Below are 17,301 nucleotides of genomic sequence, written 5' to 3' on the forward strand. Positions count from 1 at the left end.
AGGGACTGAGCGACAAATCGACTGACAAACTATTTAAAAAGAAGAAGCTCAAAAACTCAAATTTATTTTTGAAAACAAATATTTTCAAAAGTCATGGCAGACCTAGAATTACAACAAAAAGCGATGGATTAAGTTACAAGACCTCAGCGAGTCAACTGATTTCATAATGAGACCTAGTCACGAGCCCGCGAAAAAACAAATACTCAAAGAAGCCAAAAGTTCAAACAATTTTACAACTTGACACTATTCAAGGCGCTATAATTATAAGATGCTACCTTCCAGAACTGTAAATCACTATTTCACGTTCATGTTAACATCAACGAGCCTTCCCTCTAAAAGGACTACTTAGAGATGACAACAAAGAGGAAATCAAATAATGAACAGTATAGAAAAATCGAAAAAATTTTTTGAAACTAAATGGTCTAAGCAATCAGTCACAACATATAACCAAGGGCAAAAAAACATTTGAATCAACAGAAGTGATTGAGACGTCTAATGAGTGAGCTTGTGTTACATGGTGACGAAAAAAGTGCAAAAAGTAGATAGAAGAAAAAAAACTTTTTTATAAATTAATTTGAATGTCATTAAACCAAACAGCTACAAACCGAAATCTTTAACTAGGTTGAATTATACCTTCTTGGGAAGCAATTAAGATCTATCGCTATCAGGTATATGGCGCACAACAACGAAAAGGAAGACAAACATAGGAAAAACCAAAAAAACTCACAAAGTTTTGCGAAATAACTTTGTGGCAGCCCAAAAAGTATAAACTATTCAACAAGAACGTTTAACATACCCAGATACGCCTTTTCCCAACTTTCGCCTTTTTCCTACAATGCCTTTTTTTACTTGAACTGGTCAATAAAGCGATAATCCGACAACGAAACAAAATGAACTCACAAAATAAGCAATTATCATCATAAATAAAAGAAAACTGAAAACGCGTAGTACCAAATAAAGAAACTTTTAGTTGAATATAAAACCAGTACGGACATTAATAACTCACAGGAAGCCGGCTTCCGCCTGTTTTTACTGACACTACGCTCGAAATTGAGAGAAATAAGATAAAATAATTTCTCAAAACAAATATATTTAAAGTCATAACAGACATTAGATACCAAAAGAATAAAATGGCTAGATTTTAATTTTTTCTAAAAACTAATTGGATCTTTGATTGGGGACACTCAGTCATTGGGCTTGAAAAAGTATAAAAAAATGGAAGCAAAACGAAAGAAATCAAAAAAACTTTTACGAAACTAATTTGACAGAGCCATAAAAACAATGAGCTTAACTCTGACACCATCTGGTTGTGTCTCTTCTGTTTTAAATAATAACGGTCATTAATTGAGTCCTGTTTTCAAATTCTTGTCCGTAATTTACATTAAAAAAATATAAATAGAGGAAATATTTTGAAAAGAAAGGTCGCGTGCCATTAAAATGTAAAAAATTCTTGTCGTAAGGATCCATAGTGAGATCAAGACCAGCCAGATGTCGCTGCGCGTCGAAAACAAAACACTCAATTGTTGGAAATAGTTGCAAAATAGATCAATTCTTTACAAAACTTTTCAGTTTGTCAAAAAAATGCATTTTGTTTAAATATCGAGTTTAAATTTGCTAAAAATTGGCAGGATTATAATTCCAGAAATGTCTTAAAACCAGCTGGAGTACAGCTAGCTCTTTTTGAGCTGAAAAAAATCTGGCTGCAGTTTTCAGGTTTCTACTTCCAGCAAATTCAAAACAAGCGGGCTAAAAAAAAGCAAAACTGGTCACATTTCCGATGAAAAAATTCTGAATTTTGAAAAATTTAGCACAAATTCTACCAAAAAACTCGGATCGAACAATTCAACAAACCTATTCTATCTATAGAGATAAAATCTATAGCACCACACTTAACAATTTGTAATTTATTCTAGCAAAACTGACGAAAAATTGGTCAAAAAAGTGAATAAAAACAGCTGAGATACGTCTAATATTCACAAAACTTCAAACCACGATAACTCCATATAAAAAGTGAAAACAGTATAGAGTCCCATAGGGATAGAGCTTACCAATGGTTCCAAATTACAGCTAAGTGAAACTTGACATCTTTGAAACACAGAAATGTATGTTGAATTATTGAAATGAATTCAAACAATTTTTGCTCATTCTATAGCTACACGCTTTGGCTTTGAACAGGAACCTAATGCGTAATAATAGTTTTTTTGTGGTCTTAGAATAATCAGCTGAGCAAAACTTGGAGTCGATAGCTTAAAATAATTAAAAGTAAACATTTTGTGTAAATTAGTAGTTATTCCCCAAATTTCCACGGAATGACTATGTTTGCTGCGTATGGAGAGTAATTGTTTCCAAAAAAAGAACCGCGCATCGTAATTCAATAATGTTTATTCAAATATTCGAACAACGACAAACCTTTCGGCTGATTTTTTTTACAACCACAATCATTCTTCTGGGGTACAAAAATATTAAAAAAATTATCCTATAATAATAAAACTTGAGTATGTAATACAATTCACAATACTATGCAATAACTGGTGATGATACAAACACACGTTCTAAATTGGTTGCTGTATCAGTTGTCCCGACTGTTTCTATAGCTTAGTTAACAAGGCGGCTCGGTAATGTGAGATGGCACATAAGGTTCCGACCCCGCCCATCCACAACTTTGGCATAATTGTCTACCAAATGAGGAACAGATAGAAAAACCCAAAAAATATTTTTTGCGAATCCCAAAAAAGCCCAAGTCTTTTTCAAAAAATTCTGTATGAACGATAAGATAGCCTCCAAAGCAAATCCCTCAGTGGAGTAAAAATTGATGCATTAGATTGCTGTAATATGTCAATATTAAGAAAGCGAGTCAAGACGAACAGCAAAATCAATCAAACAACAACAAACATTAATTACATCAAAAAATTTGTGTCCCTCTTAAAAACTAAATTTAATAACAAAGTCAACATACCGTCAGATAAACCTAAAACTAAACAAAAATAACTTATAAATTACCAGAAAACATATGCGACCAGTCCATAAAAAGGTTTGCTAACAATTATACAAAAAAGAACAAAAACAGTAAAGTAAAAAAATTAACTTATTTTTTTGAAACAGTTAACTTCAAAGTAATAAATACCATTAGGACTCAATTAATATTGACACAAATTTACGATTACCACTGCTTCTATAGAAGGGCATTAGGACCTGTCCTTATTCAGTTTTTAGAGCGGCTAAAAAGAACAACAAAGAACAAAAAAAATTTCAATTGAAACTTGCCAGAAAACGCTGTCAAAACCGTCATGCCAAATTTTGGCACTCAAAATATGTTTGATTGCGCCTTCTTCAAACAGCTATAATGAAGTACGTGGCCATTCATTAGTAAGACTAGGTAACAAGTAGACAAAAAGGCGACGTGCTAAAGTATGTAATACTTTTAATTTTTTTTTTCGAAACAAAATTACATTCAATGTCATGAAAGGCATTAATTACAAAAAGAGCTATTTAAATAGGGTCGTTTATTCATGAAAAGGAAGCCCTCGAGACCTGTAATTATCCAGATAGACAACAAACAAAAAATCAATTAAAACTTGCCAGAAAACGCTTTCGAAGCCGTAAAGCCATACTTTGACCCTCAATATATGTTCGATTACACCTCCATCGAACACAATATTTTATTATGTGACCTCTCATTAATGAAACTAGCTAACAAGTAGACAAGAAAGAAAAGGCAAAATTAGGTAAAACTAGTTTTTTTTTGAAAAAATTATTTCCAAATGCATGAAAGCCAATAACAAAATGAAGTAATTAAACATGTTCGCTTATTCTTCCAAAAAAGCCCTTGAGACCTTCAATTATCCAGAATATTTCTTGCAGCTACAAAAAGAACGTCAAATATGACAAAAATCAAATTAATTTACTTTTTTTGTGAAAAACCGGTGTCGAAGCCAGTAAGGTCATAACAAATTCTTCAAAAAAAGATTTTGGGACAACAATCCCTTTTATTCCCTTGACACCCATAATGTCATATTTGACCTGTAATTAACTAACGAGATTAGGTAACAAAAAGAAACATAAAAAGAACAAAATTGCGAAGTTAAGTTTTTTTTTAAATTTTGGAAAACGATTGTTTTCAAAGTCATGAAAGCCATCAGCTATCTACTAATATCAGAATATCGGTTCTTCTATTCTTCCATGAAAAGCCAATGAAAGCTATCACTATACAGGAAATTTCACAGGACCGAAACGACAAAGTGTAAATGACAGTTAGAGACAAAATTAAAAAATTCAATTGATTTCTTCAAGAAAGAGGCGTCGAGGCCTTTAAAACGATGATGTATGTCTTTCAGGATTTTAATATGTTCAATTGTGCCTTATTCTGGATGCTAATAAGGTGACATGAGAACTGTCAATAATGTGATAATGTGACAAAATTAGAAAACGTGAAAAACTCAAATATCAAAACAAACAAAAATCTGAAACCTTGTAGTATCAAAGCCAGAAAACAATAACTTCGGGCTTAAAACTGCAGCCGATAATAAATGTAAAATCAGTAGAAAGAAAAAGCAATCTTTCTTTGCTGACACTAAGCTGGAAGTTGAACAAATTAAGAAAAAAATAGGAAAGTCAATTAAGCCATTATTTATTGAAGAGTCAATTATTTTTTAAAAAAAGAAACGACCATAAACTTTCAATTAAAAAACTAAATGCATTAGCTTGGAGCTGCTAAGCAAGCCAATTGGTTGGACCTATCACTCCTGAGCTTTGATTTGATATGTTCTGTTCTTTATTTTTAAAAAAAGTCTTTTTCTTTTTAAAAAAAAGACCGACTGATTACAACCCGATTTTTTTTGGATTGTAACAGTCCAAGAATGGCCCAAAACTAGCCCTGCTAAAACTTATTGTCCGTTAGGAACAATTGATATTTCGAATGTTGTAGATATAGATAATTTGTTTGTTGAAAACTCAAAATAAATTCTGCATTTTTGATAATCAACTAGTAAAGTTAGCAAAAAACGGCAAATTTTAACTACAGTGCACTCTCAGCAGACTCTGAAGTAGAAATAGCCCCCTCTGAGTCTACAAAGATTGTATGAGTGTTGTTTGGGGGTTTACTGTCGGCAAATTTAATCAAAGTGGACTGAAGTAGCTTATTTCGTGCTGTTTTTGATGAAAAAGGCTAAATTTTGAAATGTTTATCCAGATTTTTTGACCAAAAAAATTAAATCAAAACAATCAACCATGCTTGTTCGTCTTCAAAATAAAATCAACGACACTATTCTTAAAAATTATAACAAATTTTAGCAAAATTGACAAAAATTTAGGCAAAATTCCGGAAAATGTGAATAAAAACAACGTGAATTCACTCTTCTTTTCTCAGAAGTTTAAACCTCGATAACTCCCTGTAGAAAACGAAAATTAAAAAATCTTTTTAATTCCATATTCTACGCTGGACGAGCTTTCTAATGATACCAGTCTCAACTCTCTACGATGAATATATAGAGCGGCGAAAATTCACGGAACAAAAAAAACCCATTTGAGTATATAGTTCCTCCCCCCTCAAGAGGGTCGGAACAATTAAAAAGATGTTTGAAGTCCTTTGAAAAAATTGATTATGTCGAGGTAAAGCTTTGACAATTCTGATTGTTTGATTTGAAGAGTGATTCTTGTTTATATGCTACACTCCATATGAATTTTTCGCCTTTTGAAAATTTTCGAGGGTAAGATGTTAAGAAGCAGCAGTGAATTTCAGTGAGATGACGGTAATTTAAAATTTACATTATTTTTTGGTCGCTCTCAGATTTAAAAATATCATGGAGTCTCCGCTAAAGAGACAAAATGCTCTTTTCTCATGTTTTGCGGAGTTTCCAATATGCTCTACACTAATATCAACTGAAGCTCAACGATTGATATTGCCCTCGTTTTATTTTCACGCTGAGAATTAAGAGTCTGTAGATTTTGTAAACTTTTTTAAGATCAGGATCATCCTCAATTAAGAATCCATCGAGTTTTGTGTTGACAGCCACACTCCACAATTTCTGTGACAAGTTGGTTATCTGTGTGTCACTTCCCAAAAATGAGTCAATAATGTGGATGGGGCGTTCGTTACGTTGCGCAAGAGCATATTACATTAAGCAACCTTGTTTCTGATGCAATTCTTCAAAATGCCAAAACACGTTTGATTTTCATAACTCACCCAAGACCTTCCCTTCGATAATCACCAAAAATGCAAAATTCAGCGATGATCAAAAATTAAATTTTCAGCAACCTATTAACTTTTTTTACCATAAAATTGTTCAAGTTTAGGTGAACTAAGGGACTAGTAAATTTCAACCTGAACTGCACTGCGACTATTGCCTTGGGTTCAAACAATTTACAGCAATACAGGGGACCAAAAGGCAAATACAAAATGATCAAACGAAAATCGCCATTGAAGACCAACAAGGCCAAATAATTGCATTCAAACTTCGTTTGTGTGTAATTAAAAAATTGTGACAAAAAATTCGGTTTGGCAGCTTTATTATTATATATTCGATGTTTGAAAAAAATATATTCGATTAGTACCCCAATAATTACGCCAAACTGTGCCTGGGGTTACCCAAATGCAGTTAACCATGCAGCCATAACTTTTAAAATCATAATATTTCCCCGAATCGTTTTTTTTCCAATTAGCTGGTAGAAAATTCACTTCATTGGCAACAGAACAATGCAAACATAGCTGGCAAATCGCCAGAAAATAGTCGCAACAGCTTCATAGATCTGCAGTCTCAAAAAACATTAAAAAAAGAGACCAAAAAAATTCGTCTTTTCATTGAAGGCTGATATGTTATATTTTGATTGAAAATCTGTATAAGTTTTTGCTGCATCTATTATCTGCTCTCGAATAACCTTCATTTAGAGTGACACACACTCATTTGACCTTATCTCTTTGAATTTAAGCAAATAAAAGTCAATTTCAGAGTCAGGAGGTCAATTTTAAGAGTGAGGTAAGTCAAGTGTGACCAAAAATTTAATCACGCGAATGAACAAAAAACTCGCTTCACTGAGAGTGAAAAATGACGTCACCCACGTAATTCAGTTGAAATTGCATAAACAAAAAGCAGATTTGAAGTGGTTATGACGTCATATGGTCGTAACAAAAATCTTGACGACGAAATAAAAACATAGCTGGCAGATTGCCAGAAAATAGCCGCAATAGATTCGTAGATCGGCAGTCTAAAAAACAGTAAAAAAGACAGACCAAAAAATTCGTCTTTTCATTGAAGGCTGATCTGTTATATTTTGATTGTATACAGTTTGATTGTATATTTTTGTACAAATTATGTATAAGTTATTGCTGCCTCTATTAGCTGATCTCAAATAACCTTCATTTAGAGTGACACACACCCATTTGACCTTATCTCTTTGAATTAAAGTAAATAAAAGTCATTTTCAAATTGAGGAAGTCATTTTTGAGAGTGAGGTAAGTCAAGTGTGACCAAGATTTAATCACGCGCATGAACAAAAAACTCGCTCCACTAAGAGCGAAAAATGACGTCACACATGCAAATCAGTTGAAATTGCATGAACGAATGAACAAAAGTGGCTGTGACGTCATATGGTCGTAACAAAAATCCTGACGACGAAATAAAAAACATAGCAGGACAAGTCCTGACGTACAATTCAAAGAATTTTCATTGACTAAACAGACAAACTAGACCTAGAATGGACCATGAGTGAATTGAGAAAACCATTTTTAAAAAATCAGATAAAAAAATAAGAAAAAAAACAAAAAATCAATGTCAAAATGCCGCATGTGAACAAAAAAACCACCAGCGAGAAATGAAAATTTAAATCAAACAAAAAACTAGGCCTAGAATGAGCTGTGAATGGATTGGGAAAACCATTTAGAAAAAAATTCGATCCAAAAAAAATCGAAAAAACAGTAAAAATCAGAGTGAAATTGCCGCATGTGAACAAAAAACCACTACCAAGAAACCGAATTTTTGTTCAAACACCATTTTCGCACTCTACTTTAAAATTAGAGCGAAAAAAATTCACGCCGCAAAACCACTCGCTTTTTCGCTCCATTTCCTGTTTCAGCGTGACCAAAATCACTACTCCAATTTGACTAAAAAAATCATGAAAATGTGTGAACAGATCTTAAAAAAAAAGACAGCGCCCCAATACAATTCAAATTCTTTGAATTGTAAAAAACCAAGAGAAGGCCAATAATAGCCCCAGCTATCGTTGTGCGGCTATTAAAAACCAAGAGAAGGCCAATAATAGCCTCAGCTATCGCTTCGCGGCTATTAATAAATAAAAACTAGGGAACAAAAAATCAATTTATTATCATTGGGAAATAGGTTCAATACCGATAGTACACAATAATTAATGAGAAACAAACAACAGTTGAACTTCAAAAGCGCTTTATAACAACAAATATTCACAGAATTATATTTTATGAATACATTCAACGTCTAATTAGAATATTATAGATATTTCTGCTCGCACCAACAATAAACTTGAAGCACAAAAGTAACCAGAGAAAGAGGAAAAAAGTATTCGAGGCTTTCAAAAATTGACGGTGTTATGGCAACTCTCTGCATAGCGATTCTAATAGGAGTTTCCTACTAATACTTAGGTTCCGTGTGCAGTTTTTATGTTCCCTTTTCAAATATTTTTTAAGTGTTTAGGTTCGCAAGCGTCCGGTATTCTGCTAAGATGTGAAAATTTCACAAGTTCTTGAAGACTCAGACTCAAATAAAACTTATAAACTATTCACTATCTATTAATAGAATAGTGAATATTTTATAAGTTTTATTTGAGTCTGAGTCTTCATGCTCGATAGGTGTTAACTTTCATCGCCGGATCAAAAGCTATAGCCGGAGCGTATAAACAGTACGAGTGCAAAATAATCACGTATGATATAGCACGAAAACGGATCATTAATTTCCTGTTTCTCGGATTATAATATTTCTATTTAATATTAGATTGCGAGTTTTTACATTGAGAGTCATCAAAAATGAGCCAGTAGGTCAACTTATATCATTATTGAATTCAGCATCACTCTTACTAACCCAAACTCATTTAAACCACTGAAAATGACAGCATTAGCAGGATAATAACATTTAGCTCATTAAATCAAATACTGAACTTTCGACTTTTTAATAATACTTTCATAAGTACTGCCGTATGTAGTATACCACAAGCTTATAGCAATTTAAGCACGAGTTCAGACGGACACATTGTTATTTTTTTCATTTTGAGTCACATACAGAAAAAACTGCAAAATACGTTTTGAAAACTGTTTCCACGCTCATCTTAATCCAAAAGCCACCCCAAAAACGAGTTCAAGACAACTTGTATCAGTAGTAATAATGTTGCAAAATTATTGACTTTCATGAAAGAACAATTTTTGAGATACAACTCCCGCGTATTACGGTAGTTCGATTTTATGTATTGTATACTGGCCGATGAAGCTTGTAATCAATTCGAAACAATTAATTGTCCTGAAAATTGAATCAGTTAAATTTGGAATGAAATCTGCGTTAATGGGAGAAAGGAATAGAAACGAGGAAACAATTACATTCCCATTTATTCTCTTTCAATCACCCAACCCCCAACCCCTTCCGGTGCCATTTATCAATCCCAGCCGTAATTTTTGCGCTGTTACTGTTATATAGCACGTTAGTACTTGTACAAACAGTACAGGCGCTTAGTGAAGGGGTGGGGTGAACATTAGGTCTGCTGAGGTTTAGGGCAGGTGGAAACAGAACAGGAGTTAAGCTCCTTCTCCCTCAAGTTATTATGCCCTCTCTCAATAATCACTATCGGAAGAGGAAACTGTAAGGGTATCCTTGGTACTTCCCTCTGAATATTGACAAGAGGAGACTGAAGAATACAGTGATCACAACTAGAGCACCAATCACCATCACTCGTCGCTTTCCCACGTCTTGCACGTTCGCTGCAGTGGTCGATGCAGCAGTCGTACTAGCAGAGATCGTGGAACTAGAAGACGCGTGTTTACTACTGTATGAGGCCGTGGACACCGTTTCTGGTTTGTCTTTCTGAAAATTTTGTGGAATTAAAAACTGTAACAGAAATCTGTTTCCTGAGGAACAGTCTCCTTTCCAGGCTCCCAAGGAACATCCACAGATACTCTTCTAAAATAACCTTTCTAGTACAAGCGTGGGTTGACCAGTAACGTTTAACAAAAATCAACGCCTTCTTTTAGTGCCCGTAACAATGCATCTTTTCCAGAAAAAGACATGAGCTGGAGACAAATCATGTGATATTTATCTCTTATTTGTAAACTAGCATGAAACCCTTGAAATCCCACGGGAGCAACATTGCTAAGGAGGTAACACATGGTTGGTCTTTTATTTGTAAAAAGCGAAAATTTCATTTCAGAATGATAAAGAATTTCAAAAGTTACCTTGTACGCCTTGATTTTAGTGTTTATCAATTAAGTCCTTGCATAAACTAGCATAAACCAGTAAAGATTTCACAGAACTTAAACATCAACTTCAGGCGTTACAAAATTACCTTGTGCCTTTTGACAAAACGTCCAATCACTCAAGAAATTCTATAAATACGAATTTTGCATAGAAAAGACACTCACGACTAAAATAATAGCAATAAACTCAACTCAAGAGTATCTAATAATTTCTAACCGTGCTATTAGTAGTTGAGGATCCGGAATTGATTAGGAATATGAATCCAGCCGAGACAATAGCATGAAGCAATAAGACTAGATGGGACTCAGCTATAAATTGTCCTTGGCTGCTCCCGTGTATGTAGTTCACTTGACCTAAAATCATGCAAAATATCTGTATAATACACAAAGGATACATTTACGTTTTCAGTACACCATTTGTAAACTGCAGCATGAAAGACCTTGAAACACAGCGGAAAAAGTATACCACTTTTATTCATGGTTGATCTTTTATTTGTAATTAATTCATAATTTATCTCTTATTTGTAAACTAGCATGAAACCCTTGAAATCCCACGGGAGCAACATTGCAAAGGAGGTAACACATGGTTGGTCTTTTATTTGCAAAAAGCAAAAATTTCATTTCAGAATTTGCAGTAAGACCTTAAAAACCAAACGAACAAAAACAAACATTCCTGTCGCAATTCCAGTTGCGAAAGACGATAGAATGTATTATTTGCACCAAAAGTATTGTAGACAGCTAAAATCAAGTGCCGGAGAAAATATCAGCAAACATTTGTTTTTAATTCGAAACCAAAATCGACCATACCAGACGGCTTTCTGATACACTAAACATCATTGGAACATAGCCGACAGATTGCCGGAATAGCTGCGAAAGAATAGACTTGCGTGCTGTATAATAGAGATAGAAGCAGATACAGATATAAGTTGAAAAAGTTATCAGCGCCGCTCAAAAAGATATGTAAAAAATTCAGCGACAAAATAATAAAGCTTTTTGAAATTAATTGCTTAGAAACCTTTTCATTAGGGACCTTTATTACACATATGAATATGAGTTCCTATGACATCAAACTAAATCAAATTAAACTGCAAGTTTTAAAGTACAAACGTCATTTTATTGATGGAGGCAAGTCACGCATGATCAAAATCTAATCACGCAAATGAGCTGAAACCGTTGGCTAAAGAGAATGCGGATTGACGTCGCGCGCGCAGATGCCGAAGAAGTCATTCAGAAAATTTGACATTTTCAGCTTTGCTGTGTGAACAAATGTAAAACAAAAAAGAGCGTCATAAGACAAAAGCAAAAAAACATAGCAGGAGAAGTCCTGACGTACAATTCAAACAATTTTCATTAACTAAACAAAAGCCTAGACCTAAAACGGACTACGAGTGAATTCGGAAAATAATCTCCAAAAAATCAGATAAAAAAACAAAATCAAGCTAAAATGCCGAATGTGAAAAAACCAATAACTAGAAAGGAAATTTGGTTCAAGCAAAAAAAAACTAGGCCTAGAGCAAACTATGAATGGATTGAAAAAACTATTTAGAAAAAAAATCCAGTCCAAGAAACCGAAAACGAACAAAATAGTAAAAATAAAAGTGAAAAAATTGTCGCATGTGAAAAAAAATCACTAGCGAAAGCGAATTTTTCTTCAAACACCGCTTTCTCACTCTAAACTAAGATCACGAAAACTTGAATCCTAATACATAGCCGGAAGAATTCCGGAAACGACTCGCATTAGAAAAAAGACCATCCTCACTCGCCTAATGCATATTCTACATAATTAAATTAAGCATTTTGAAACAACAGGAAAAACATCATCAGAAACCTATCTGAAAAATACTGATACACAACCTGATAAAAATCAACTTTAAAGGCAACTCCAGAAAAACTATTGGTTAAGGAACCTCTTATACAGATAGTAGGCAACAAAATATTAATAATTGCCATACAATCTAATAAAATGGATTTAAAAAGAGAAACTCAAAAGGGAAAGGAGATGACGGACAAAACTGAGAAGTATCAATCTCAAAAATTCTGTGCAAACGCTAAATACAATTTCTGAACCATTAATTAGAGGAAACTTTCATTATATTCTCTCGTACATCAGTCACCCAATCACAATTGGAGGAAGAAGTAATAAACAACATTTAAAATTTAAGAAGCCAAAAACAAAATTAGAAATTTTATTTATTTTAATTAAGTGAAATATGCCCCTGTTTATCTTTCAAGATTCGCCCCAACTTTTAATCGGTGAAAGATTTTATTACTTTTTCTGCCAGATCAATCACTGATCCAAAACGCAGGGAGATATATCAATCGCTGTTAGAGACAGCTAAGAACAAAAAATCTGAAAAGTAAGGTGTTTAATCTTTGGGAAATGACCATGACTAGAATTGAAGAGTAACTTTGAAGTAAAAACTACTTTAAAGTAACACTAAATTTAGTATCAACTGAGAAAAACAACAGCAGCAAGCGTACGGTTACAAGAAATAGTCACAACAACAACAATGAATAAAACTCGGTCAAAATTTGCTCGAATTTCGTAAATTTTTAAATAATTAATAAAAATAAACAACCACTTAAAATGCTACAACAACTAGTTTCAGCCACACAATTTCAGAAAATCTATGAAAACTAAAGAATACAAAAAATGCTAGGAAGACCTTAAAATAGGCAAAAAATTGGAAAAAAATATAGATGAAGATTGAACCTGAATGTGAAATATTTGCTTCAATGATCAAAAGTCCTTTCAAACACAGTACTCGCAGTATCTTCAGATGCGTGGTTTGGTATCCCACTCTTGTCAGCAACTTATATTGGTGCTCTCTGCTTATATTATTGAGTATCTGATGATAATTGTTCCGACCCCACTTGTGGGGGAAGGAACTATATACTCAAATGGGTTTTTTTTTTTGTTCAGTGAATTTTGGCCGATCGATATATTCGTCGTAGAGAAATGTGAGTGGTATCATTAAAAAGCTGGTCCAGCGTAGAATTCAAAAGTAAAAAGATTTTTTTGAATTTCGTTTTTTTCGAGGAGTTATCGAGGATTGAAGTTTTGTGTGAACAATGGGATCTTTAGCATGATTGTTCACTTTTAGTACAATTTTCTTCAAACTAAGATCTTTTTTACGAAAACATTAATTCAAATTTCTATAAAAAGAATAAATTTTGAGTTCGTAAAAGTTGAATGCAAGGCGATAGAAAGACTAGTTCTGGTCTCATAGGGAAGTTCACTATCAAAAAAAAATCGAACTCTAATTGAGAGCCCTTTTTTTAATAAAACTTTTCTCTTTTTTGCTTTTTTAAGTCACCTAGAGACAAGTCACATTTTATATCGACGTTCTATTAATGACAAAACTCCTTTATAGTCGAATGAAGCGCAATGAACAAAAAACGTCGTTTTCAAGGAATTGCTCATGTTTTTTTTTGGCTTCGATTCTGAGTTTTCGTAATTTTGAATGAAATTTTGAATTTCTTTTTGAAGTTTTACTATTTTTTTTGGAGTCCTATGGTAGGGATTCATTGACTAACAGTGCAATATGTTCCATAATGAGCATTAAGTGAACATGTCTATTTCATTGAGGGGGCGGCTAATGGCTGTTAAGACTTAAAAAATAATTTTTCGAATTTTTTTTTGAATATTAAAGAATCATAATCTTATTATAGTGAATTGTAAGTCAGTCCAGGGGTGAGAGCACCCTCTTCCTTCCTACTGCAACCAAAATTAAACTGGTTAGCGGTTTTATCTTCTATCTATTGGTTATATGACTTCAATGACAAAAAATTTCAATTTTTTAAAATTTTTTTTGGATTTTTACGTATTATTGGTTACTTTTGAAATCTTATCACATTATCCAAATATTGACAGTTCCCATTAGCTTAAAAACGATGTTCTGTGGATGACCAATAAAAATTTTAAACAAAAATTTATGGTTTAAATGGCTTCGACACGTTCTTCTTGCACTTTTCTACTGATTTTTTGGTTTTCTCCTGTTTTTTTTTTGTTGTTTTAATAGTCATTATACTTACTGTGATCTCATAATGAATACCTATGCATGACAAACATAAATGTACTGCCACCGGGGCATCTTTGAGCGTTTTTATTGACTTCCGTTGAAAGCTATTGAATTTAATGTCTGTTAAAAATCATTTTTCGAAAATTTTATTTGAACAATAACAATTCCTAAATTTTTCTTGAACTGTTAGTGAGTTTCAGTATTGACTGGACCCACTTGCTTTTTACTGCGACTAAAAATATTCTGTTTAGCTGTTTTATCTTCTAGCTATTGGTTATATGACTTCAATGACAAAGATTTCAATTTTTTTAAATTTTTTTTTTGGATTTTTTGAATTATTGGTCACTTTTGAACTCTTTATCACATTATCCAAAGATTATTGTAATCCAATTGGCTTAGAGAGGACGTTCAGTGGATCACAGAGAAAGTTTTCAGAGAATAGCTAATGGTTTAATTGTCTTCGACACTTTCTTCTCGCATTTTTCTACTGAATTTTAGTTTTTGCTGTTTTTGTTATTGTTTTCTGTCATAAGACTTATTGTGATGTCTTTTTAACTATCTATGCATGACAGACATCATTTTCCTCCCTATGGGTTATATCTGAGCATCGTCATTGAGCTCCGATGAAAGATTGAGTTTACTGGCTGTTAAGGGTTTAAAAATAATTTTTCGAAACTTTTTTGAAATTCAACCATTCCTAATTTTTTTTCGTGAATACTCTTGGTCATTGTTGGTTCTAACAGAATCCATTTCCGTTCTACTATAGCCAAAATTATTCTGGTTAGCGGTTTTATCTTCTACCTATTAGTTTTAAAACATCAATGCCACGAGAATTCATATTTTTTTTGGGTACTTTATTTTGTTTTTCGATCCTTTTGAAATCTTATCACATCATCTTACTGCTGAGAGTCCCTATTGGTTTAGGGAAGAAGTTCAACGGATCATAAATAAAGTTTTCAGGGAAGAGCTTATGATTTGAGTTGCTTCGACATTTTCTTCAGGCACTTTTCTACTGAATTTGTGGTTTTTGCCTCTCTCTGTTGTTGTTTTCATAGTCATTAACTTGTTGTAAGGTCTTATTGATGAAATACGATTGGCAAAAAAACTTATTGTCCCCTCGAGGCATCATTTATTGTATATACTGGCTTCCGTTGAAGGCTAATGAATTTAATGGCGTTGATAATACGTGTTTTCCCGCAATTTTCGTGCGTCTAATGTATTTATTTATATTTGTTGATTTTTTGAAATTATATTGATAAAAAAGGTTTTCCCATTGCTCCTGAAAAATTAATTTAAAATTGAAGAGTGTTTAGTGAAAAGTTCATTTTTTTAATGCCTTCGACCCTTTTGTCGCTCAATTTTTTTTCCTGAATTCGCTGTTTTTGTTCTTTAGGTAGCCGTAAATTGCTCACAGATCTCATAGGCTTGTAATTGAGGACTGAATGAATGATGTTGCTCGAAACATTCAGTATATAGCGAATAGGTTCCTTTCGTCAAATTTAACTTCTATTCATCAATCAGATGTCCCATCGAATTTCGTGTATTTCAAGAAATAACATATATATTGATATTATGTGCCATTGTTGTTTCGTTTTTCTGAACGTTTATTGAATGGCCATTTTTTGCGTTTCTTTTTCTCTTCCTTCAGAACAATCGCGTAATAACAGATCCCAATGGTTTTTAAATGTGGCCCAAGTAAACTTATTTAATCTTTCAGTATAAATCCTTCAACTGAAATAGCAGAAATAACAACTGAATTAAAAATACATATTCAGATGATAGCTATTGATTTTAATGGTAGCAAAGGTTTGTGTTTTCGCAAATCGTTTGTAATTTTTTGAGTTTCTCTTTAGTTTGTTTCTATGGCATAGTCTGACCACAGACGGGTGCTTTTGGTTTTGTAATGACTTTTTAGTAATTTATCAAGGATTTTTTTATTAAAAACCAATGTTTTTTAAGATTTTTGAATTTTCTTGGTGCAAAAAATGTTGATTAATTTTTAAGTTTCGCCTCACTGTTCGTTCTTTTTGTCGGCTTGTTACCTAGTCTCGTTAAGAAAACTTTTCATCTGCTGTATAGTTAGTAAAAGGTAAACTTGTGTAGTTAAGGTTTTATCTGACTGCATTTTGACGTTGTTACCAGGTGCTTTTAAATTTAGATATTCATTTTTTGCCGCCAAAATTTTGTTGGTGCTATTTTTTTTCTAGTCTCTTCAATGTCAGGTCACGTTGGTGCTGTAATGAAGCATGGCATTAGTAATTCAATTAGTAGATAGAATGTGTAACGATTGTTTTAAACTCAAACATCTATTTTTGTTATCTCTTGATTTGGTTGACATTTTAGTCAAAAATGTAGATGAGCTCGGGTCGGAACATCATGTGCGAACGCACATTAACGAGCCGCCTTGTTACAATATATTTCAGGTCTTCCGATGTTAGTCTAGCAGTTACGCCAAAACAATAATAATTCTAACAATCAATCGTCTTCTTCATTCTTTCTAAATCTTCTTCAACAAATCAAAACCTTTCTACTACTTCAGTTCTACAAATCCAATCCTTCTAACGGTAAGTTATCTACAACTAATTCATTCAATAATTCATACATTTTTCCACCAAAAAGATTTAAATATATCTAAATAGAAATGACTTAACTTTAAATCCAACCAAAGTTTAGACATTACCCATATAATTGTGAGAAACACCTTTCATTGAAATTTTGGATAAAATCAAAAAACTGCTTTGAAAAGACGCTCGTGGTCAAAAAAATTTCGCTTGGTTATCGAAACTTTTCCACACCCACTTCCTCTCTCTCTCTCTCTCTCTCTCTCTCTCTCTCTCTCTCTCTCTCTCTCCCTCG

General features: G+C 33.1%; 1 protein-coding gene across 2 annotated transcripts in view; it reads right to left on the minus strand.

The window, feature by feature from the left end:
• Nucleotides 1-9,437: 9,437 nt before the first annotated feature.
• LOC142351191 (dolichyl-diphosphooligosaccharide--protein glycosyltransferase subunit TUSC3-like) overlaps nt 9,438-17,301 on the minus strand; it is an 80,613-nt gene continuing 72,749 nt past the window's right edge. Inside the window, exons 7-8 of one of the 2 annotated variants that reach the window (XM_075403313.1) lie at nt 10,641-10,777; nt 9,438-10,130 (exon numbers count right to left, since the gene is read on the minus strand). In XM_075403313.1, the coding sequence (XP_075259428.1) occupies nt 9,795-10,130; nt 10,641-10,777 (473 nt within the window). In that variant the 3' untranslated portion in view covers nt 9,438-9,794. The remainder of the gene's footprint in view (nt 10,131-10,640; nt 10,778-17,301) is intronic. The other variant, XM_075403314.1, reaches the window with a different exon arrangement.

Source organism: Convolutriloba macropyga, chromosome 12 (genome assembly GCF_964194025.1).
Source record: "Convolutriloba macropyga chromosome 12, txConMacr16.3, whole genome shotgun sequence".
Taxonomy (NCBI): domain Eukaryota; kingdom Metazoa; phylum Xenacoelomorpha; order Acoela; family Convolutidae; genus Convolutriloba; species Convolutriloba macropyga.